This window comes from Anabrus simplex, chromosome 1 (genome assembly GCF_040414725.1).
Source record: "Anabrus simplex isolate iqAnaSimp1 chromosome 1, ASM4041472v1, whole genome shotgun sequence".
Classification (NCBI taxonomy): domain Eukaryota; kingdom Metazoa; phylum Arthropoda; class Insecta; order Orthoptera; family Tettigoniidae; genus Anabrus; species Anabrus simplex.
Genome location: NC_090265.1, coordinates 1,032,227,675 through 1,032,254,126, shown reverse-complemented (window position 1 = coordinate 1,032,254,126; position 26,452 = coordinate 1,032,227,675). Strand labels below are relative to the sequence as shown.

The following is a 26,452-nucleotide window of genomic DNA, read 5'->3' as shown; positions in this document are numbered from 1 at the left end:
GGTGGCACACCAGATTCATCAAGCAAGCTAGCAATAAGGCATTTACGAAGAGCTCCACATCCAGCCTCACTGCACTATGATGGACACTGTTCAGCTTTTCTAGAGCTGACTTGCAAGCTGATCCATATACTACACTGCCATAATCTAACCTTGATAAAATAAGTTTTCTTCTCTTACTTCTTTTCCCACACTGTGATGGGGTCATGGCAACCTTGATAAAAATAAGTGCACATCAGAAGTGTATGGAGAACTGCACAGTTAGCCACCCATGTCATGTCACAAAGAAATATTAACATGTTTAATTTCTTAGAGCACATGGCCTTCAATTGCCATATATACAGCTCTAACTTTAACTTACTGTCGAAAGAGGAGTCCCAGGAATCAGTCAATAGGTATCGACTAGTAGTAGAGCAACATGCCCCAAAGACAGTTCAAGATGGTAACGGAGAGAACATTTACGATAGAAGTTAACAACCAAGGTCTTTGTGGTTGAAAATCTGACAGCCATTATTTGACTCTCCTAATAACTTATTGTATGAGCCACTCAGTGACAGCCATTGTTTGAGCGCTATAATGTAGGGCAAAATCATCTATATATAATGCAGGTATGACTGCTGGGCCATCAAGTGGCAGCAAAAGTACCACTGATGGCAATAGCAAACAATCAGTACCAATCCCTGAGGAACTCCATTCTCTTCTACATGACATTGCCAATATGTACAAATAATTCTCAATAAATGCTCGTAGATTGCCTCAGAGTTTCCACTGATGCATGGTTGAGAGGATGACACGAAGCCATACGCATTCTGAAGATCAAAAACGGTGACTAGGTACTGTTTCCGAAGAAAGGCGTCCTGGATCACACTTTCCAAGTGTTGGAAACTCACCCTTCAACCAGATTTGGTTGAACACCGTAAGAAGATATCGTAAGCTCTCCTCTCTAAGGTGTTTCAACATCTGCTTCTGGACATTATCCAGTCCAGGCACCATGTCATTAAAAACTGCCAAGGCACTACCAAGTTCCCACCCAACTGTAATCCTCTGAGGCATGTGTGTCACATTACGGTATTCTTTTCTGCCTCATGCCAATAAATATCAGATCATAGATCCTGGATAATTGAGGGTGGATCCATGATATCACCTGCAACGAAAATTCCCAGAGTAAAATTTGGTTTTTCTATATCAGGAATTCCAATTTTGTGAACAATTTAGATGAAAGGGTATACACAGTCATGGATGATACATACCTTTCCCATGAAGCTTTCTTACTCTTTCGCATAAGATATTGTGCCTTAGCATGTAGATTTTGCATGTAGATTCTATACCTACCATAGTAGGCTGCCAAGTGTAGTGCTTTTTAACACAACAGTGGTCTCGATCATGGAACGAGCTTATGACGAGGAGTCACAGAGAAATAGCAATAGAAATAGCAATGAGAATGACATTAACAAGATATCGCACTTCTACATTTCGGCAAGCAGAATTGTTAAAGACAGCAAGTGATGAAAACTTTGGCCAATTAACGTCTGAAAACTCATCAAGGAGGAGTTTCTATGATCTCTGTTTCAGCAAAGTAAGAATGATAGGAAAATGGTCACTGCCACAGATGTTGTCATGCACATCCCTCCAAAAGATGGGAACCAGTGCACAGTTGCATAGACTTAAGTCTATGCTAGTATAGATCCCTTGTGCAATGCTGAAATGAGTCAATTTCCCTATATTCAGGATGGATAAATCTGCTCTAGGATTAGCTTCTTCACATGCCTTCCTCAGGGTTAAAGACTAAGGGACCGGGCGAGTTGGCCGTGCGCGTAGAGGCGCGCGGCTGTGAGCTTGCATCCGGGAGATAGTAGGTTCGAATCCCACTATCGGCAGCCCTGAAGATGGTTTTCCGTGGTTTCCCATTTTCACACCAGGCAAATGCTGGGGCTGTACCTTAATTAAGGCCACGGCCGCTTCCTTCCAACTCCTAGGCCTTTCCTATCCCATCGTCGCCATAAGACCTATCTGTGTCGGTGCGACGTAAAGCCCCTAGCAAAAAAAAAAAAGACTAAGGGAGCCCCATAAAGGATGACAGGCATTAAAATCACCCACAATCAGGAAAGACACAGAGGGGAGCAGAGCTATTAAAGAAATTATGTTGATATTGAGAGGCAGGTTTGGGGGAAAATATACACTATAAACAGCAATCATAATAGCCAACCCTACACTCCAAGACTTCAGATTTAGGTGAAATAAATCATAGAAGATATCAACAATGACCTCCAACGAATCATTGTATATACACAAAGAAATTCTCTTAAACACCACAAAGACTCAGGCAAACACAATTGGATCGCAAAAATTACTGAGCTGCTACAATTGCAGTAATCCCACCTTTCCTGCTGAACATTAACATTATTCTCTATAGAAAACAGTTAGAAATTGATTTATTTACAATATCGGATATGATACTCATATCACGCCATATTATCATGTTCTCTCATGCTGAAGTCTGATAAATGACCAAATAGCTACACTTTTAATGATGGCATTTTGATTGTTAGCTGAAAACAAGCCATTGTATATTGCTTCTAAGTCACCTTTGCATATTCTTTTTATGACCTAAATACCCAATTGGACTACTTTCTTACTATTCCTGTGCACCGCACAAATATAATAAATCATTTGTGGGGACCGGCACCCTGCCAGTTCAGGTAAAAAATACTCGGAAAAAGTTCACTCGTTCCGTGGAACACGTATTGTACTAGCACGCAAGTTGCAACTTTCTGTATCTATGCTGAATAATATGGTGATAAATAGAAGAAGCATAACATCAAGTGCTTCAGAATGCAGACCAAACTCCCAAAAAAGGGAATATGCATGCTGGCAAACAATGGCTGCAGCAATTGTCAGAAACTGTAACAAATTTGATGCATAAAGCAACTCAAAATTTCCTCTGATCTGCAGACAGCATCAGTATCATTCCACATAAAACAGTGGCCTTTAAACTTTAAAATATGAGCAGTGATCTAACAGTGAACAATGTTAATTTAGTCTCTCCCAAAACTAGAAAGAAGCAAGACTAGTCGCTGATGAAAATCAATATTCAAACTCATTATTGATATGCTTTTAGTCTCAGAGGAACAGAGAAAAGTTTCACTAATTCCAGTCTACCTCATCTTTTTCTGCTTTTCCACATGGCGAATATACTGTTGCAATTCCTAGTCCTAACAAAGTACAATTCGTAAAGACAATCAACAGTAATACAAAAATTTGGATTACCATCTTAAGAAAAATTTATCCTCAATATAACTTTTTTTCCTGTACAACAGAGCTGATTAGAGTTGGTGGACAGAGACTCTCAACTCTTGATCTATTCAGTAAAATCCAAATAAGAATTCATTGATTTATGGGAAACCTAGAACACATTCAGGACAGTATTCCATTTATTTTATTTTATGGTTTGTGTATTTTTTAGAACAGAAATATCAGTTAACTGAAATACAAACCTTATGTAATCATACTGTATACGGAGTGTCTGTTATGGAAAATTTATGGGCATAATAAAACCAATAATATAACAGAGGATCTGTCATCCATTTTTTCCTAGTTTAGTTAATTGCCAGGGGGTAACTGGTTCATATCTCTTATGTCCTGTGATGTAATGCACTGAATTCACAATAGGATGTTAACTTTTTTTTTTTTTTTGCTAGGGGCTTTACATCGCACTGACACAGATAGGTCTTATGGCGACGATGGGATAGGGAAGGCCTAGGAGTTGGAAGGAAGCGGCCGTGGCCTTAATTAAGGTACAGCCCCAGCATTTGCCTGGTGTGAAAATGGGAAACCACGGAAAACCATTTTCAGGGCTGCCGATAGTGGGATTCGAACCTGCTATCTCCCGGATGCAAGCTCACAGCCGCGCGCCTCTACACGCACGGCCAACTCGCCCGGTTAGGATGTTAGCAGTGAAGAATGATAATACTAGCACTCAAAATTCCCAAGGAAAATGCATGGGGTATTCAGAAATTATCAGAATCTCTACTAGCGAATGGAGTACAGACACGAGTGCGTGACTGAGGACCGCACGGTATTGGCTGTTTACATGTGCTCTGCAGCTGGCAAGCAATACAGTAGTGTGCAGTCTGTGACTCAACACATGCAGGGCAGGGGAGTGGAGAAGTGGGGCATCGGGAAAGAGAATTTTAAAGCATCATTTCATGCAAGTTTTCATGTTAGTGCCCTGCGCAACATGAAACACACTACAAAATGAAAATGAAAAAATATTAATATCCATAGTATGTAAAATAAATAAATAAATAAATAAATAAATAAATAAATAAATAAATAAATAAATAAATAAATAAATAAATAAATAAATAAATAAATAAATAAACAATTAACAGAAATCAATTATCACTAAACATATCTCCTCAATGGCCTAAGGACTCTTAAAGTCGAGCTGTAAAGGCCCAGCCTGTTACGTCAAGCAATCTAAATAACCTACAGAAGATGTTCGGCATTAATAGTTGTGTACATTTCTGATTTACACCTATGAAAAACAATAATAATGTATGGAACTACTCTGGACTTAGTTTTATTAGTCTATATCCTAGAATACTCTGTTCTAAACTTAGCCTTTAATACCTGCCAATACCACAGGACCTGCTTGCAATGTTGTTGTTGTTGTTGTTGTTGTTATATATTATGACTAACCTGGATTCCAATCCATCAGCTTTCTTGTATTCCAGTATAGCTGAGTAAGATTTCCTGAAGTTATGGTTGTCACATCAAGTTTGTTGCAATGTAGCAGGTGTTCCCTATCAATTTTGCTTCCAGGGTCATGGCAAAGTGTGCATTTTTCGGATCTCAGGATGTTGATTCATTTCAGATGAGCTGCAAGACAGTCATGGACAGTATTAAGTCTGAAGAAGGCTACAGCTTTTCTTAGTTTTATTTATTTTATATGGATCCCATTTAGCATCAATATCTTTCCATAATTTGGCTTCTAGCTGCCATTTCTTCAAAGTATTTTTCAGAAACCTTTCTACTGACATAAAATCAGTCTAACTAGCAGGTTCTTGTAGTGTGGTACTTTTTTTTGGCTAATCTGTCTGCCTCTTCATTACCTGTTATTCCAACATGAGAAGGAATCCCCTGAAATGAGATCTGTTTGTGGAGTCTTTGGTGGGTTTTTATCATACATAGAATTTCTTTCAGTTCTTTATTTTTAGACTTATTATTTGACGGCTTGTAATGTTATTTTTATTACATAACTTATGTTACATGGGTATGTCATTTCAGTAATTATTTTGTAGTGTGTTGCACTCAGACATGCAGGAAATTTACTGTGTTTACTGATATGTTTCATAAAACAAATGCACTGTGCTCACCCAAAACCAGCAGGAGTTTTACTGCTAGGATTTCAGTTTTTTATGCCCATCAGTTTAGGATACTTTAGTGCATGATCATCAGAATAAAGATGCTACATATGGAATATACTGCCATTTCTAGCAAGGTTGCATGTTAGCGAGCACTACGCCTGTATACTATGGTAGCACACTGCCCAAGGTTATCAAGCAAGACAGCTTGGCTGCCTACACACTGCATAGGCTGACCCAGAAGTTGCTCACGATTGAACTTACATTTCTTTCTTTATTTAATGTCGAAAACTTCATTTTTAGTCCGTATTGAATCCAGATTTACATTAAGGAGTGAGATAAATTGTTTCCACCTATTCAATACTACAACAGTGTGACGTCATTAATACATCACGTATTTATTAGATTTCAACATTGGGACCGGTTTCGGCATTTGTGTTTGCCATCATCAGCCAAAGGAAAAATTGTTACAAGGCTTTATACAAATCAATATTAACATAATATTTTAAAATACTGTATATGTACATACAAATTGAACCATAGTCTTAAATTATTTTGCAATTTGGCGTACGCCATAAAACTTTTACTTGAAATTACTAGCATATTTCTTATGCGATATATTATAATTTGTTAACTCTGCACAATCTTTTGGATATGAATAGTTAAAACATTGTCAAGTCCTTATAGTTGTTGCAAAATGCTGATTAAGCATCTACTTCAATTAAAATCAATCTCTTAAAAAAGTTTTTTACAGCTGCTTAGACCTTAAAGGCATATGGTTTTTCTTGGCCAATTGTCTGCCATTTCGGAAGGCAGTTCCTCTCTGGCTTTACTCTTGACAACTTAGTGCTTGAGGTGAGTTTCTACTTACAAATAAAAATAGTGCTTTCCTTATCTCGGTTTCTGTTATGCTAATACGTAATATATTTCTTCTCTTAGGTCCATCTTGGATCGAGAAATTTCTAGAATTTCAAATCCTTTGAACACAATGTTTCCAGGAAATCCGGTTCACCAGTCTACTATTATCAAGTCTATACACAGTTAAGAACACTACAATCAAAACCTAGAATATTATGCACATTAATATTATTCAATGGCATTATATTACAAAGGATTGTCATTTAACTTCGCATTCTACCAAGACAGAGTGAACCTCTTTTTATAGTTCGCTAACATTCATTTTATGAGGAACTGTTTTTCACTAAAGACCTTTACTACAATGGACCTCCATACCGAACATAAGAATGTTTAATGTTTTAAAATAACATCAGCCGAATTTATTTTAATGCATGTCAATAACCAAATTGTATAATTGCCCAAGAAACACTGAATACTCTTAATGTCAAAAGCAGCTGTAATTTTTAAGAGACAGATTTTACCAAAGACTTGTACTGCAATGAATCTCCATACCAAGTACAAATATGTTTAATGTTCCAAATATGACAGTAGGCGAATTTATCTTAATGTATGTTAGTAACTAGAATGTATAATTGGCCAAGAAAAATCCATATGCCTTTAAGGTCTAAGCAGCTGTAAAAAACTTTTTAAGAGATTGATTTTAATTGAACTATAAGCTTAAGCAGCATTTTGCAACAACTATAAGGACTTCTAACGTTTTAACTATTCATATCCAAAAGATTGTACAGAGTTAACAAATTATAATATATCGCATAAGAAATATGCTAGTAATTTCAGTTAAAAGTTTTACAGTGTACACCAAATTACAAAATAATTTAAGACTATGGTTCAATTTGTATGTAGACATATTTTAAAATATTGTTAATATTGATTTGTATAAAGGCTTGTAACAATTTTTCCTTTGGCTGATGATGGCAAACACAAATGCCGAAACCGGTCCCAATGTTGAAATCTAATACATACGTGATTTATTAATGACGTCACACTGTTGTAGTATTGAATAGGTGGAAACAATTACCCTTACTCCTTAATGTTGCATTTCTTTGTCGATTTTCCAGTGAACTGTCACTAGGAGGAAATAAAATACGCTAGAGATCTATTTTTGTTTCAGAACAGCATGTCGTCTTACAATTTCCATAACATATTTTCAGACCCTCCTGTATAGAAAGATCGGAACATGTAATAGGATAAACACAATAGCAGACCAATGTCGAAGGAGGGAGCAATAGAACAGAAGACAAGGACAAATAACAAAACACAAAAGGATAGGGAAAGTTTCCACATTTTCACATACAGCTGTCTTGTATACTGTCATTATGTTTATACTAATACGTGTTCCTATTACGTACCTATCTTTCTATCCATAACTTGATTTTTCAGTTGTTTGATTTTTCCCATTGGGTTCCTTTCCTCCTTCTGTGTTTGTCCTATGTTCCTGGTCTCTTACCACCTACATTTTTTCATGTCTTTATTCAGCTTTCTTCTTATGCCTCACTTCACACATCAAAAATGAAATTTTTTATTTCTTTTTTTCTTTTTGTGGAAGCCATTTCTTTTCAGTTTCGACTCAATCTATAACAGTTAGGTTCTTCATTCTGTCAAACTAATTTATGATTAAGTAAAATTTAGAAAATACCTGAAAAAGAAACCATTTAACAATGGATTATACCTGTACATTTTAATTAATTTAGTTTTAGTTAAACTGTTTCTTCTTCAAGTATAATCTGTTGTTAAATGGTTTCTTTTTCAGGCATTTTCTAAATTTTATCTATGTATATAAAATAAGAGTTTTGTCTGTACATTACTCAGAATTTGAAAAAAATGGTATTTCTGTATCGGTCATATCCATAGTAACAAGGAAATGCACTTATTAATTTTCTGTAATTTCTGTCTGTCTGTCTGTCTGTCTGTCTGTCTGTCTGTCTGTCTGTCTGTCTGTCTGTCTGTCTGTCTGTCTGTCTGTCTGTCTGTCTGTATGTATGTATGTACACACATCACAAGAAAACAGCTGAAAAGAATTTAATGAAAATCAGTATGTGGAGTCGGCGGATGAGCCACTACAATCTAGGCTATAAATCATTTTCCTCACGCTGAGTGAAATGGTAGTTTAGGGGAAAGCCTAAAATTGAATTCTCAAATATTTATATTATTAGTGGTCCTATCGATAAATACTACATAACTAAAGTTACATAGAATTAAATTTCCGATCATTTATGTCATACATTGTTTGATAACACAGATATTCATGAATTTGTATTTTTGTTGCCAAGTCCATATCAACGCCGAGCCACAAGAAAATGGGTTAACAGAATTTAATGAAAGTCGGTATACTGAGTCGGGGAATAACAGACTACAGTCTAAGTTATAAACAACTTTATTTGCCCTGTATGAAATCGTAGTTTAGGGGAAGGCACCTTAAATTTAATTTTTAAATATCTATGTTATTGGTCCTATCGAAAAGTACTACATAACAAAAGTTATAGAGAATACAATTTCCGACCATTTATGTTTTACTCAATTTTACCATACCGACCATAAGAGTGGTATTTCAGAGTCGGAAGAAAACTAAATGTGAAGGCCTACAATATTGAAAGCGCATAACATTGATCAACAATAACATTACATTGACCATTGTTTGTGGTGATGTTCTTTGTCTCTTATGTTGCCTCTCAACTCTGATAGATGGGATTACTGCTGCGTACCGAGTATAACAGCCTGACTGAATATTGGCGGGAAATAGCTGGGGAGTTAGAAAACTTTCTTCTTTAGCATGTCATTCCTCTGGTTCATACATTTTCTGATACCGCACTGCTAGTACGTAACTCACTGGTTCATCATAGTATTCCAGTTATTCGATCCCTACTCTGACGCACTGTTTTGAATGAGCAGTGTGCACTCTTAAGGCAGAGGCTCACTCAGTAGTAGTAGTAGTAGTAGTAGTAGTAGTAGTAGTAGTAGTAGTAGTAGTAGTAGTAGTAGTAGTAGTAGTATGACCTGGTCTAGAATTACAATTTAGGCATATTCCAAATTATAGCACCACAATTCACTAAATAACTCAAAATTCAACCCTGAAAAGAGCCGTTTCGTAATAAGAGCTTCTTCCTCTTCACTTTTATTACATTCTACATTCATTTTATTCAAAATTAGCAGTGAAGAGGGGGTTTCTCCTCTGGCTTGGAGGAAATTGCCTCCAAGTCAGATAGATTTTTCTGTCAAGAGTGTAGTGATTTGAGATTTTCCGACTCCCCGGGTACTCCTAGGAAACAGATTAGTAAAAGGGCATAGTTTTTGCCCTGGGACTCTCCACTATTCGACCCCTCCCCCTTCCCAAAACAGACTAAGAGTGCTCACGGACCGCGGCTGTCTGCAGCCTGGTCATTCAAGCTCTGGAACTTTGGACTGTTAGATCGGCTGTTAGTACTGCTTGTTAAAAGTGAGAAAATGTGTGGTTTTTCATTTGATTAAGTACTTCATGTGAAATCATTGCTTTTACCCGCGCCATTCCTACTGATGTCATTGTAATGACCTATGTTCATTTCAGTTGAGAAAACTACTAAGACAGGATGTAAAAAGGCAGGTGGAGAGTGAGTGTTTGCCATTATAATGCAATTCCCCAACCTGATTGTGACTGAGGGTAGGCAAGCGGGCCTGCCATTAGAATGAAAATTCCCTAACGCAGTCTTCATATGAGAAAAGACGTTTGGTAATTTCTCAGTCGTGTTTCCAGGGTAACGTTAAGAACTGTGCAATTTAATACAGTCTTGCTCACAAGGTGTACTCTACCTAACCTACAATTCTGTATACAATGTAGAGTTAGTTCCGTAGCAAAGCACGGATACATCAGCTAGTTTAATCATAAATTAGTTTCAACAGACTAAAGAACCAAACAGTTATAGAATAAAGATCTATCAAGATAACTCCTCAACATTGAAGTCCACCCTCCTGCTGAAGCTGGGAAGCAGAAACAAGCTATTAGAAGCATTTTGTCCTTGTCGTCCTTCCTATTATGCCCTCTTCTGATGCCGACCTGCCATTGTTTTTATCCTATTCATGTTCCTATCTTTCCATGTAGATATACTGTACATATAAAACTTGATTTGTCACTTGTTCATTCCCACTACTTAAAAACCTTGTCTAAACTAGTAAACAACAAAATAACTGTAAGTAGTAAGCATTACCTTGCACATTTATGAATGGTAAGGGTAGGAAGAGGAAAATCATATCACTTTTTACAGCACTTCCCATTTTAAAGAACCACGTTCTCCATGCAACATGCAGTGAAGAAAATAAATGACACAAGGAACCCACATGACAAGCTTCTGATTCTGAAGTACTGTAGTCTTCTGCAAGGTTTCAAAATTGTATATTTCATCAGTTGCATGCTGGTCTATGATGAAGAGATCAGAGTCAAGAAGAGTTATTATGAAGCCCAAATTAAACTGACCAACAATCTCCATCTAAAATAAGAAGCAAGATACAAGGTTCATTATTTAAAAAAAAAAAAGAACAAAAGAAAAACACACAGAATAATTAATAATTCATAGTTGAACATTTTAGTGAAAAAGATATGAAATTCATGGAATGAGACTCCTGTCTAATTTGACTTGAAATTCATGAATTAGTTACCTTTGCAAACATATCTTTGGAAATTTCCCTACGTAGTTCATTTTCTGCAGCTGTGTTTTTGGATGGATCTATTGTAGTCATAAACTTAATTAGAAGGTCATCACAATTTTCTCTGTTCTTATTTAAAGTAGTCTGTTCTCTGCGTTGATTTCGTAGCACACACAAACGGTCTATTGAAAGATCAATAGTAACAGAAAAACGATCAGAATTACAAAGCATTGCATTATCACAAACTACTACTACTTTCTCCTCCTCTTTATTAATATGTGTATCCGACACCTGATTACTAACTTCACTTTTGAAATTCATTGTGTCCAAACTAACCACTTCTTTATCTTCATATTTAACAGGAGAACTTGTATCATGAATAGATTTGCAGTCCTTTGTGTCATTCTGGTCAGAAACAATTTCCTCAGTTTCTGAAAACACATTACTCTCAGAAACTTGGTTATCACTGGCAAAAAGATCTGCTCTCTCTACCTGTAGTTCCTCTAATATTTCTTCAGTTTTGATTTTAGAACTGTCACTCTCACTTTTACATTCAATTTTATTAAAAAAATAATTGTTGACACAAATTTCTGAAAAAAAATAAAAAATTAAGAGTTACTAAATAGCTCTTGTACTTTGACAGGAATGATAGATAAGAAAAATATAAAATATAGGGTACATTTTGTATGCTGCTAGTTGTTTAACACCAACTCATATAAGGTATACACATTACAGCTATCCTTTTCACTTTGTCTCCTTGCTTTAAAAGGATCATTATCATGACCTAATACTTAACAAGTTCCTTTCACAGAATGCTTGTATTTTTACCTACAGGTGTATGCATAAGTTTTTGCCAGTATTGTGGTAAAGAAAAAAAGTAATTTTCAACGGAAATTAATTTTTTGTTTATTCAAAATACTGGCCATCGGCCTCTACACACTTTGCCCATCTTTCAGGCAAGTTATGAACAACATGCCAGAAAATCTGCTTGTCTTTTGCGGCAAAACATTCATTGAGCCATTTTCCAACTTCCCTGAAATTGCTGAAGTGCTGCTCTGCAAGTGCATGCCCCACTGATGCAAAGAGGTGATAGAAGGTGCCAGGTCAGAAGAGTACGGCGGGTGTGGAAGGATGTCCCATTCAACTGATTTCAAGGTATCTTCCACTGGTTATTCTGTATGAGACGGCACATTGTCGAGTAACAAAATCACTTTACCTTGCAACAAAATCATTTTGCCAAGTCTTCTGGTCCTTTCCGGTCGTCTTTCGATCAATGTGTGATTGAAATTAATAATTTGTTGGCATAAGCATTGCGCGATAGTGGTTTCACCGGGCTCAAGAGTTCATATTACACAATACCGCACTAGTCCCGCCATCTTAAGTTATGAAATTACAAGTCCCACCAGACACAAAGCATGGTCTTCTTGCCAAAACGATTTGGGATTGGTGTTGAAGGAGTGGCTTTGCCATGTGACAGCCACGATTTTCTCCGCTTCGGGCTTTCAAAGTAAGTCCATTTTTCATCACCCGTCACAATTTGGTACAGAATTGATTTTCTTTCACGGCGCTGAAGCAGCATTTCACAAGTGACTTTGCAAATATTCCATTTGCCGTTCATTCAAATCGTGTGGGACCCATTTACCAAGTTTCTTGATCTTCCCCATTGCTCATAAATGTCTGCTGATTGTTTCTTGTGACACATTTAATGCTTATGCCAATTGCTGTTGAGTTTCAGTCCAGAGCACGCACTGTCTTTCATACTGAAATCCCCACGTTTAAATTGTCAAAACCATGTCTCACATTTACTTTACAAAGGAAATTTAATATGTCCTCCTATTCAATACATCATTAGATGGAGTAATAATAGTCAAACATGTTTCAACTTACTTCACCCATCTTCAGTGATTAAAGTTAAAGTTATTTACATGATAGATGCTAAAAAGTGTGCTAAAAACATAATGAAGAAAAGAATGAAAAACAAAAGTGACATGACGGAAATAAACAATAAGTAGTTATGGGGAGGTTGTGGACCTCTTAGTCTAAAACTTGCAGTATGTTACAATTAAAAAACAGGACAAAATCACTGTGTTAAGAATTCAAAATGACAGTCTGTCTCTCTTGAGTCATTATCACAAATAGTTAAGAGGGGAGCGAAAAACTTGAGAAACTAAGTTTGAGAGGAAACACGTGTCAGGTGAAATGTATGTGACACATAGTGGAAAACCGCCAGTGAAGTTCAAATTTTTGAATAGTTGCACTTTCTAAAGGCCTGACCTTCTCAATTTTAGTGGTCACGTTCTCAACGCTTGTGTCCAATGTTGGCTAGGTGTGTTTGCCTTATTTGTAAATACTCAGGAGGGCAGCGATAAAATTGAGAAGCTATGTTACAGAAGATAAGACATGCCTAGTAAACTGTATGAAACACATAGTAGAAACCATCAATGAAGCTCAAAACTGTAATGGAAAAAATGAGGTTGTATTGGAAACTTGGGCTAATAATTAAAAAATAAGTGTGAAGAAAAGTTTTAAACTTACTGATTAAGTAGTTGTCCTCTCAAAATGGCCTGATCTCAAATTTAACGGTCCCGTTCTTATGATCCAGTCTAGTGTTGGCTCAGCTGGGTTTGCGAGGATGGGAGGAATGAAGGGGGAAAGGGAGGGGAGTGCAGGGCTGGTGGGGAGAAGAGAGTGGTGACAAGTTGGAGAGATGGAGACGGGGTTTGTTTTTATTATAAAAGTTCTGACAAATATATGGAATGAATGTTTCAAGTAGAATGTTCTTTTTTTCGTTGATTTCATTTATATTATGAGAGGAGTTCATAAACTGATCTATATCGATGTGGATGCTCTGGAAAACATTGAGCAAAGTGCCTTTTTGTTCATAATGCAAGATCTCAAGATCTTTATCATTTGATGTGTACTTGTGACTGGATTCCTTATGACGCTCACTCATATTTGAAAAGCTATTATATTTGAGAGAGTTGCGATATTGGACGTATCCTATGACAAAATTGCAGCCTGTTTGACCGACATAGTGTACCGGTTACGACCTGTACAAGCATATTTTTTGAGAGATAATTGTATATAATCATCACGCGTATTACTCCATGCAAGCCTGGTTTGTTTACATTCAGCAGGACGAGCGAGCAAGCTGAGAACAGCTGTATGCCGCAGGGGCTAGTTAGATCACCCGCCTGTCATGCCACGTGCAGCTAGCCTGAACTTGTATGTTCCAGATTCAAGCGTCACACCTTCCGGAACATTCGATGGAGGAAAAATTTTAAAACTCCTATAATAATTGTGGTAGCGACTTGATCAACATGTCATTTTAAAGGGAATTACATAAACGTCGCAATGCTTGAATTTCAAGAAAATCCGTCGAGGGATTTAGGAAATAACCAGCTTCACGGCATATGTGACGTAGATGTCCCCAAACCAAATATAAGGAGGGCTCAATATAGCCTGATATCTCAGTCTCAGTCAGTCAGTGACAGTCGAGTAGTCAGCATGGCTCTACTCGCTGCCATAATCGTCGGAAGCTATCTTCGTGTGGTTATAGTCTCACTGGGGAACTCTCAATTTCCTCGAAGTCTTTATTTACGAGTGTTGAGGAATGAATTCTTCTAAGTCTTTATAAATGGGACTTGTAATATTTACGAGTGTTGAGGAATGAATTCTTCTAAGTCTTTATAAATGGGACTTGCAATATTTACGTGTGTTGAGGAACGAATTCTTCTAAGACTTTATAAATGGGACTTGTAATATTTACGAGTGTTGAGGAACTCTGAATTCTTCTAAGTCTTTATAAATAAGACTTGTAATATTTACCAGTGATGGACTTTAAATTTTTGCCAGTAATTATTCAAAGACTTGTGATATTTACGAGTGATGAACTCTAACATTATTCAAAATTTTCATGAGCGTAGACTTGTGATTTTCACCAGTGATTATTCAAAGACTTGTAATATTTACCAGTGTTGGACTCTAATTTTTTGCCAGTAAGACTTGTAATATTTACCTGTGTTGGACTCTAACTTTTCGCCAGTGATTATTCAAGGACTTGGAATATTCACGAGTGATGAACTCTAAATTTGTTCGAAGTTTCCATGAGCATAAACCTGTGATTTTTGCCAGTGATTACTTAAAGACTTGTAAATTTTGCCATTGATGAACTATAACATCATTGAAAGTCTTCATGAACACAGACTTGTCATTTCCATGAGTGTTAAAGAGTGAATTATTGAAACATTGACTAGTGATTTTACTAATGGTGTGAAAACTAATTATTTAAGGTTTTCATGAACTTTGACTTATCAATTCTGCGAGTGACGAAGAACACATTTTTGGAGTTTTGTGGGCATCAACCTCATTGTACTTGGGTAATGTGATTACCCTCAACATCGTCAGGAACCAGCGGAGGTCATCACGAGCATCGGGAATTTGAGGCATATTCCATGCAACCAACCTGGATGGTCCATCCGCATCTTGACGGAGTACTTGGGCATCTTCTGGAACGTGTTCCAGCCAGTGCGGCCTGGTGAGCTGGAGACCCGGGCCATTTAAAGGACAATGTGGAAGACAACCCCTATCTACCATGAAGTGATGTGCAATTTAATATGCATTACATGAATAAACTCTTATCAAATCAGATTCAAACTTTTCTTGTAGAAAGGACCCTGCCTCCTGTACCAAGCCCTAGCTAATATTAATCCAGTTTAGCCCTGAGAACTATTCCATGCTTACATTGAAAATAAATCTTAAAGTCGGGCTCTTTTACTGGTACAATAGCTAGAATTACAAGATTGGCATTCTAATTTGTAAACTCCAGAGTTCAAATCTCTATTATTATTGTTACTATTGTTATCGTTGACAATGTGTGGATTGAAAATAAGTCTGGAGTTGGTGTGGGAGGTTCTAAACACTATTTTAATGTAGTGTTTTTTAAAGATATTATTAATTTGGTAAATGCTACTATTATTGAATGTGAAAGTGAAAACCTCTTTAGGAGCAGAATCTTTTTCTAGGGTAGTCTTGGGTCTGCTCTTATATCTATTGATGATAATAATAATAATAATAATAATAATAATAATAATAATAATAATAATAATAATAATAATAATGGCATATGGCCTCCGGAGAGGCCTGGTGCAGGTCTTTTCCTAGTAGACGGCCTATTAGGTGACCTGCATGTCTGTGAAGATGAGGGCCCTACCTACGATGATTTCTAATGTTGAATACGCCACACACAGCCAACCCCCGAGCCATTGGAATTAACCAATTAAGGTTAAAATCCCTGACCCAACCGGGAATCGAACCCAGGACCCTTTGAACTGAAGGCCAGTACGCTGACCATTCAGCCAACGAGTCGGACATATCTATTTGATGATTCTGTTGATGAAGGTTCTACTGAAACCATTGTTATCATCGCCATAAGACCTATCTGTGTCGGTGCGACGTAAAGCCCCTAGCAAAAAAAAAAGAAACCATTGTATTCTGCAATATTGTAAATAGTACTAAGTTCTTTTGTATAATTCTTGTGAGATAAAGGTACAGTTAATGCTCTGAGTGCCATGGTAATGTAAGCTGCTTTCTTATGTATGTCTGGGTGCAGAGAAGTTTGTTGGATGGTATTGATGGTATGGGTGGGTTTCCTGTATATATTAAAGGATAAAATGTTATTACAGTTGCGCATAATAGTTAAGTCCAGAAAATTAAGGGCATTATTGTTTTCTGATTCTGTAGTGATTTTTTTATGTGGATCAATTTAAGTACTGTATTGCTGTTAATAACACGGAAGTCTGAAAAACAAACTTGTCATCTGCATAGCGTGTCCAGTGTTGAATGCCGTTAATCTTACCAATGATGTGAGAATGTTCTGAATGATCAATGTAAATATCCGCAAGGATCCCTGATGCTGGTGATCCCACGGGAAGACCCATCTGTTGGTAAATTACATTATTGAAAGCGAAGAAATTGTTATTCAATGTAAATTTCAGAATCTGAATAAATTAATCTATTTTGCCTATAATTAATTTGCTGAATTTGGAAAGATTGTTCTTAATCAATTGTATGGTGCTGTTAACGTGCACATTACCATGCATGTTAGTAGCAGCAAATGAATGAAGAGTGTGGTGTTTGGATAAATTAAAGTATTTTATTGCAAAATTTTATGGAATTTTTCACTGGCGTATTGGCTTGAAAATGATAGTGTGATTTAAGGAATTTGTGAATGAACTGAGATACGTCATAAGTCGGACTATTTTTTTAATTTATAATGGGTCGTATGGGGATGTCGGCTTTATGGATCTTGGGTAACGCTTTTGCTGTGGGAAACTTCATTGGAGGTTTTCCACTATGTGTCATATACATATCACCTGGCACGTGTTTCCTCTCAAACTTAGTTTCTCAAGTTTTTCACCCCCCTCTTAATTATTTGTGATAACTCAACAGACACAGAATGTCATTTTGAAATTTTAACACAGTGATTTCATCTTGTTTTTTAATTATAACAAAATGCAAGTTTTATACTAAGAGGTCCACAACCTCGCCATAACCACGTATTGTTTGTTTCTGTATTGTCTCATTTGTTTTCATTCTTTTCTTCATTACGTTTAAACACATTTTTTAGCATCAATTATGCAAAATAACATTAACTTTTTCACCAGGATGTCTCAAGCGAGTTGATTATTAGTCCATCTAATGATGGAAATGTGGATATATTGAATTGTTTTTATTTCCGTCATGTCTCGTTTGTTTTTCATTCTTTCCTTCATTATGTTTTTAACACATTTTTTAGAATCTATTATGTAAATAACTTTAACCTTTTTTCACTGAAGGCTCGAACGAGTTGAAATATGTTTGACTATTATTACTCCATCTAATGATGGAGATGTCTCTGAATAGGAGGACATATTAAATTTCCTTTGTAACGTGAAAACCAATAATAATAATAATGTTATTTGCTTTACGTCCCACTAACTACTTTTTACGGTCTTCGGAGATGCCAAGGTGCCGGAATTTAGTCCCACAGGAGTTCTTTTACGTGCCAGTAAATCTACTGACATGAGGCTGTCGTATTTGAGCACCTTCAAATACCACCGGACTGAGCCAGGATCGAACCTGCCAAGTTGGGGTTAGAAGGCCAGCGCCTTAACCGTCTGAACCACTCAGCCCGGCAACGTGAAAACCGTCAATACGGAATGATTCTAATATCTTGTAATGTCTCACATGTTCCAATCGATGGAGTGTGTTAATCATATGTTTCTACCAGCAAACGATGACATTCCAAGCCTTTTCCTTTTAATTAAATAAGAAAAGCAATGCATGCTGCAAATGTTCTTTTTCAGGTACAAACGTCAACATGATCACTGAATCATACAACAGAGATGCTAGTGTTGGTGGACTTAACTTGTGGGTGTTGGTAGGTTAATGTCAGATGAACGAACTGACATATGTGTCAAATTCATATGCTGCGTACCGTTCGCTGGCGCCATCTCATATTGAAACCGGAAAAAAAGTTATGCATACACCTGGTATAATGGGTAATATTTGGAAAGAATATTTACACTTACTTCGTACCAATCCTCACGTACGGTTTAGAGACATGTACCCTACAAAACAAAGACTTCAGTAGAATCCAAGCAACTGAAATGAGATTCATTAGAACCATGAACCAAACAACCAGAAAGGACAAGATCAGAAATGAAGTGAATAGGAAAGTAGCTGGTATTGAGGTTCCTATTATCAGTGTCATAAAGAAACGCAGACTTCAGTGGTATGGGCATGTAATGAGAATGAACAGGGAAAGACCTGCCAGAAAATATTTCAACCTTAATCTCGTAGAAAGAAGACCACAGGGAAGACCAAGAAAACGTTGGATAGAGACTGTAAGATCAGATGTGGAGAAGAGAGGATACAAATGGGATGATGTACTGGATCAGAAGATGTACGAAAACAGAAGGCGATGGCGAGCGCTTGTACACCACACCCGGGAAACTGGAGTTGGGAAATGATGATGATGATGATGATGATTTATTTTATGATGCTTTTATCTTTAAACAACTGATCTTAACACATTTTCACCCATGTTGATGACTTGGTACTACATCTTGATCACCTGTTCCTAATAAGATGCTTTTCTTTTTTGTGGTGATGCTTAATTTATGTCATAAGTAATAATCATGGTGATATACACTCATTGGCTAAAAAAAAAAAAAAAAGCTACTTATTTCAGGCAAAATTGTCATCCATTTGAAACATCGTAAAAATCAAATATTATGACATTACAACAATATGACGATGTATCATAAGTTAAATGGCCCAACTGAGAAGTTTCAGCACAATAACTGATAAAGATTGTTGGTCATAACAATCACAACAGTCCACTAACACAAATTTGGAAATGTCAAAACCTGGACTCTGCACAGTTTTGTATGCAGATTTCAACACATTTCCATTGCCTCAGAAATGGGTATTACCATCTCTAGGCGCAGTTACAGCTATGATTCTCTCAAATGTTCTCTTGCGATGGCTCCCATTCTGCCTGGAGCGCAGCCCGAAGTTGAGCCAGTGTGTCAGGGGAATGACTCCTAGCATGTCTCCCAAGCACATCCCAGACATGCTCTATCGGGTTTAGGTCGGTACTGCGAGCAGGTCACACCGTGCGCTCAATTCCAACTTCATCCAGGTACTCAAGTACACAAACAGCAATGTTATCCTTGATGTATCAGCGGGGTGTCAGACTTCCATTCTCAATGAACACAAGCTACGTGTGCGCATCAGTGGCAATCCCAGCCTAGACCATCACAGAGCCTCCATTGAATGGTGTCCTTGCAGAGAAAAGACAAGGTGAATAACGTTTCCCGGACTTTCTCCATACTCTCCCCCTTCCATCCGGTGCCCTCAAACAGAATCTGGATTTATCTGTGAACAGCACTGAGCTTTACTGCTCCACAGTTCAGTTTTGATGGGCGTTAACGAATTTCATCTGAGAGGCGCAGTGCTCACATGTAAGCAGAGATCCTGTGACGGGCCTCTCTGACTTTAAATCTGCTTTATACAACCTCCTTCTTACTGTCCTTTCGCTGATGTTTGTGCACCGTACTTGCTGCAAACAATTACTGGCCTCCACAACTGTTGTGTGTCAATCACGAAGAACTTGCATTACTAGAAAGAGATGATCATGCTCAGTAGTGTTTCTTCTATGACCAAAACAGGGGGTCCAGGTGTAAATATTGCCCTCTGTGCCTTTTAACAGTTCTGTACACATTGGATCAAGACGCACCTATAACGTCTACTACATAGTGTATATTGTGCCCATCCTCCAATAATGCTATGGCCCTTGTTGCATTTTCAGGCTAAAGAGCCATTATGGCCTGATTTAGAAGCGAGACTAACTGTTGTAGATAAGCCGTAATGTCCACAAAAATAAGCGGCATGAGATTTCACAGTAGCCTAATAAATCTTAAGACAGCTGCTTGTGATTATTCTTGTCAAAAGGCGGGAAACAGCAGTATCGAGGTTGTGATTGTCATGATCAGTAATGTTGATCAATTACTGCGCTGAAACTTCTCAAATGAACTACCGTATTTACTCGTGTATTAGACCCCCTCGCGTATTAGACCCCCCCTGGCTTTTCGAGACGAAGAAAATGAAAAAAATAAATCTCGCCTATAAGATCCCCAACGTAATTCATCAGAGAACGATGACGATTCCGCTTCGAAGCGGGTACAAGTCTAATTGCAGCACTGATAACATTGCACAAATTTGTGAATAGTTTCGTCCGTACGACCTACGCAATGAAAAACGCGTCAAATCCATGCGTTACATCTGTGTTTCGTAGTTAAGAAATGTCCACCTCTTTAGCGTAGGTCTACTGCAGCTCTGATGACGTCGCACAGATAGGTGAATAGGCCTAGCTTCGTGTCCGACCCGCACACTGCGAGCATGCATCAGTCATGCTATATGTCTGTGTTTTGTAGTTAATAATGTCCGCCAGCGTAATAGTTAGCACAAGAAGTTGCTGTTTTCCGGGGTCTGACTTCGATTCCCGGTACCGTACTGCCAGATTCACGAATGGCAGGAAGGTTGATATGCGGTAAAAGCGGTACATGTAACTCCCCTCCACTGGGGGTGTGTCTAAAAAGAGCTGTACCACCTCGGGATGAGGAAACGAGTTTACTTTAGTTGAGAAATATTCGCGGTTGTTGCTATTTATACAGCAGGCGAGATCATTAACAAAGTGGTCGTTTAACATCTCGTAACTCGGGCCAATATAGGTAAATATTTGGAGAGAAGTAAGTTTAAAACGTGATAAAAGCTATTCAACTAAAACAATTGTTTTACTCGCCAACGTACCTAACAAATAATAATAATTTTATGTCCCCACGTACTTTAAACGATTTTCGGAGACGCCAAACAAAACATGCCCGGGTATACGTTAATAAAAAAAGAGACAACGAACGTACAAAATTAAACATTATGATAATAAAACGCATTACCGCCACACCTGTAGATATCCATAAATACGGCATATTTTCCTGTTTTTTTTTTTCATCGAACTTTTGGCACTATTAGGGCGATAATATACGATACCTAACCTAAACAATGTGGTCTGTCTTATCTCATGGACAGCTGTTTACGCAAATACTGATGTGATAAATGTAGAGAACAAGCATGAAATATACTTAAAAATAAGGGTCTGTGTTTCAACAGCCGCAGTTATCAAAAGAATGTTTCCAGTTACTATGTATTACATTCGGAAGTACAACTCGTAACATACGCTAGTTATCAGCTGATGGTTTGGCATGCCTTCTACAGCACGACTTTATTCGGAAGGAGTGGCTTCTGCTGCATATACACCAACTGCGAATATCAGAGACCATCTGGGAATAGATTTACACTGTTTAGACTCTATAGTCGGGAACGAAATTATTTTTGAAAGGTTCAAAAAGACGGGACCTCGTGTGCTCTTGATTGCAGTGCATGGCTCAAAGAGAATGAACAATGAAGCATGGCTGACGCGACTGACGAGAGATAGCAGTGAAGATGACGTCACTTAGAATGCCGACACGCCGGTAGCAAGGCAGGGAAGTTGGCGGCGCAAGGCGATAATTCAAATGAAAGCAGTGATCAAGTTTACTGTGCGGTAGGCCTTCTGCTGAACTGACAGAGACAAATGACTGGCCATCAAGTTCTTTTGCATCAATATTTAATTATATGATAACACGATACCCTTATCCCTTTCTTCTATGGGATCGAGTATGAAGTGAGACGAATCTTCGTAGCGAGTTTTTACGGCCATATGCCCTTCCTGACGTCAACCTCACCAGAGGAATTAATGAGATTTAACGAATGACGTGATATGAGTAACTAAAACGGACTTCTATATGTACCGTAGGCCTAAAAGTCGTGTTCACCATTTTTTGTCTTTTTATGTTTAGAAATACTGCCTTCCGATGAAAATAGCCAGTATAACTTAAATACATTTTAAGTTTGTTAAATAATAGTATAGAATGTTTACACGTACAATTTATAGCTCTTTATAACCTAGAAGTCATGTGTTCGCTGCACAAAATTTTGACGTTATCGCATATTGGACCCCCCTTCATTATTTTTGGCTGTAAAAGTGGGGAAAAAAGGGGTCTAATACGCGAGTAAATACGGTAAGTAACTCACGATACATTGCCATATTGTTGTAATGTCATAACATTTAATTTGTACAAGGTTTCAAATGGACTAACATTAAATTTTGTCTGAAATAGTGTTTCGCTTTCTTTGTCGGTGAGTGTAGTTTCTTTTCTGTTTTTAAGCTTGTTTTGTGATCATTCATTGTATGTTCAGGTACTTAATGATGGTTAGTGCACTCCTAGGGTTCGTAGATTTTACAAATTAAAAAGGTGGACATTTTAAAATTGTTGTAGAGACAATATAATAAGGTTTATTTCCACCTAAGAGTTATCCAAATGTTTAGAAATAGACCAATCATGGCTTAAGAGATATTACAGACAACTATATCTTTTAGTTTTAATTACAAACTAAAAGTTTCATATTGGTTCTGTGTTGACGTCATGTGATTGGTTTGCCACGCAAAAATATTTGATGTTTTTACGATTCGATAGATGTACTTTCTATTTCATGTATTTTAATTTGGTAGTTCATTCCACAATTTGAATGGATCATGCATTAGTTACCCTATGGATATTTTAATTCCAATTGTTCTCTTTTTAATTATCTAAATGTAATAATGATTTAGTACTTACGTTATGTAACTGAGGATGTCCACTAGGTAGATGAAACATGTACTAATGATTGATGTTTGCTATGCCCTTTCTTCAAACAGAAAGTAAGAATTGATATACACACAAGATTGTACACAGTCATTCTTTTTAATACTCACGCTTAGGTGGTTTATTGGATTCATTTCTTATAACTTCTAAACTTCTCTTAATACTCTTCTTTCTTCCAGAAACAGGAGTAGAAGGTGGTGGAGAGTCAACTGCAGATGAATGAGTCCACTGCTTTAATAAGGCAGACAAGTTCCCAGGGGAGGCCATTGCTGTGGGTACTGAATCCACAGGAACATTTTGCATCTTGTATGTTGAAGGCACAGACTCGTATAGAAAAAGGAGAGATGCCTGCAGTATCACAAAAGAGCTGATTACCAATAATACCCACTGATACATTGAAATATACATGTTTTGCTTTATAAATTTAGTGAAAAAGTTTAGTTAAAAGTGGATAGTTTTATGGAATAGAAGAGATTTATTACCAAACCAGTGACTCACAGGTGCACTATGGAATAAATCTAATTTTCGTAATTTCATTTCCATTTTTAATATGATAGGACGCAACAACTAGCAGACCTGATGAAAACCAATAGCTCAGCTAGTAACTGACTGTTCACTAAAGCTAATACAATATAATTGGCTGGTGATCTACAACAATGATCTATTTTCCTGGATTGTTCTACAAGCTTACTGAATTTTCTCAGTAATTTATGTTCCTATAGAAAAATTACTGTTAATTTTGCACGGTATGGAGTTAGTGTTGGACACTGTCAACTAAATGGTGTTGTGATTCAGCATGTTGGTAACTGAAATTTTTAATAGTATATCTTAATATCCTTTTTTAAAACGGACAATTTTTATGGAACTATTTAATCATTGTAAAAGTGGAATAAAAAATATACACCGTCAACCAGTGAAAACCATGTGAAAAAATGTAAATATCATAAATATTATGACAGTTATTTGGACTTTAGTTTTACATGGAAGGAAGTCAATAGTGAAGGCAGGTCACAGTATGAGCTGTATATGAAAGTTTTGACCCACAGGATACACTACCAAGTAAGTTGGCATGACATTTAGTAAAGAGTCAATGCAACATGGTTAGTAATTCATGTCAATACTTTACCAGCAAGTTACTGGAATTAAAACAACAACTAAGTGGGTTCCAATGTCAAAATTTATTTGGAAGTATTTTACAAGGAGGCATATAAAATCACAAATGTAAGAAGCCCCATACCACACATTGCAGAAGTTCACAGATGATGTCTACTGACAATATGTCCACTTTTTTTAACTCCACAGTACTTTTCTTTTTTTGCTAACTGTTTTATATTGCACGGACACAGATAGGTCTTATGGCGACGATGGGATAGCAAAGGCCTAGGAATGGGAAGGAAGTGGTCGTGGCCTTAATTAAGGTACAGCCCCAGCATTTGCCTGGTGTGAAAATGGGAAACCACGGAAAACCAACTTCAGGGCTGCCGACAGTGGGGTTTGAACCCACTATATCCTGGATGCAAGCTCACAGCTGCGCGCTCCTAACCGCATGGCCAACTCGCCCGGTCCACAGTACCCAGGTCCACTTCTTTAATAGGGGAAGTACAGGAACACCCACCCTACTCACTTGACCTGTCACCATGTAATTTTGCCCTCATCCCCACTTGAGTATTTTTCTGAATGTAATACAATTTTGAACCAAATTATCTGATACAACCATTTCTCTAAATACTATACCTCAATTTTCTAATATATCTCTAGAAGGTATCAAGCCAATTCATAATGCAGATGTAGTGTACCTAGTGGTTTGTGCATACTTCACCTTATTTTTGGCATATTTGCACGTACATTTCAGGCTCATTCTCTGTAGATGATAAATTCATAGAATTTGGCCATTTGTTAGGCCTATAACAGTTTATTCTTCATTAAATTTTAGGAACTTTTTGGCCAAATGCTATTTGCTTTACTTCGCACCGACACAGATAGGTCTTGTGGCAACGATGGGATAGGAAAGGCCTAGGAATAGGAAGGAAACGGCCGTGATCTTAATTAAGGTACAGCCCCAGCATTTGCCTGGTGTGAAAATGGGGAAACCACGGAAAACCATCTTCAGGGCTGCCGACAGTGGGGTTCGAACCCACTATCTTCCGATTACTGGATACTGGCCGCACTTAAGCGACTGCAGCTATCGAGCTCGGTTTGGGCCAAATGGTGAGGAGGAAGATGAGAAAGGGTGGGTCATGGTGACTGATGCTGCACCACATATGATTCATTCAAAACACTAAAAGTTGTTTCCTAATATGGTGCATGTAACCTACTGTGTAGAGTAGCAGAGAAAATCAGGGAACTAAGTCCAAATGTCAATGAAGCTATCAGCCAGTTCAACAAGACTTTTGCAAGGCTCCATAAAAAATTTCTGTATACAAGAAGATGGAAGGCCTTCCTTTGCCTCCAAATCCTGTTATCACTCGGTGTGGGATCTGGGTAAATGCAGCCATGTTCTATACAAAACACCTGGGGAAAGTTAAAGAGGTATTCCTAGCTCAAAAGTTTGAAGAAAAAAGGACAGTAGCATAGGAAGATGTAGAAGAGAGGGAACATGAATCTTTGGGCTCATCAATTACACTTTTCAGTGGATCATCTCCAGAAAACCAGGTTTTATTGCACCCCAAGATTAAATCCATGCTATGATAAAGAAGGAGTTAATTTATTTCATATTAACAAGACTGGTAATATTTTCATATGCTTCTCAACAATGTTTGTTACATGATTTCCTTCCTTCATTTTTTACTCAATTTTACCTTTAGGTGGTTAACATGCTGGATGAGGATAAGGTTGCTTCGATAAAGAAAGCCAAGGATGTGCTAAGCAGTAGACAACTCCAACAGGAACTCATACTTGTTGAGGAAAACTTCAATTACCTTCCAAACTCAATAACGATGATGGAGAGCTATAGTGCAACATCAGTGGATATACAGTACTTACAAATATTCAGGAGGCAAGGATGAGCTGATGGCAGCTCCTAGTTAGATGGGGAAGGCAATTAAATAGAAGGCAAATGAAGTTTTTTGGTAAGAATCTAGGAATTCATATTTTACAGACAGTTGGTAAACTCTTGGAAGGAAGGACTTTTTCTCTTCCAGGGAATGTATTAAGCACAAATAGGCAAAATAGAAATATGCACCAATCACATTGTTCGATGTGAAAAAGTCTTTCTCGAAATATAAGAAGATACTGTTTGATAGGGAACAGCAGAACACCCTAACACATTTC

General features: G+C 37.4%; 1 protein-coding gene across 1 annotated transcript in view; it reads right to left on the bottom strand.

Annotated features, from left to right (window-relative positions):
* Positions 1-26,452, bottom strand: part of Pms2 (mismatch repair endonuclease PMS2) — a 133,505-nt gene that overhangs the window by 49,193 nt on the left and 57,860 nt on the right. The window contains exons 8-10 of the mRNA XM_067149397.2: positions 23,293-23,530; positions 10,908-11,485; positions 10,590-10,738 (exon numbers count right to left, since the gene is read on the bottom strand). Of these exons, the coding sequence (XP_067005498.2) occupies positions 10,590-10,738; positions 10,908-11,485; positions 23,293-23,530 (965 nt within the window). The remainder of the gene's footprint in view (positions 1-10,589; positions 10,739-10,907; positions 11,486-23,292; positions 23,531-26,452) is intronic.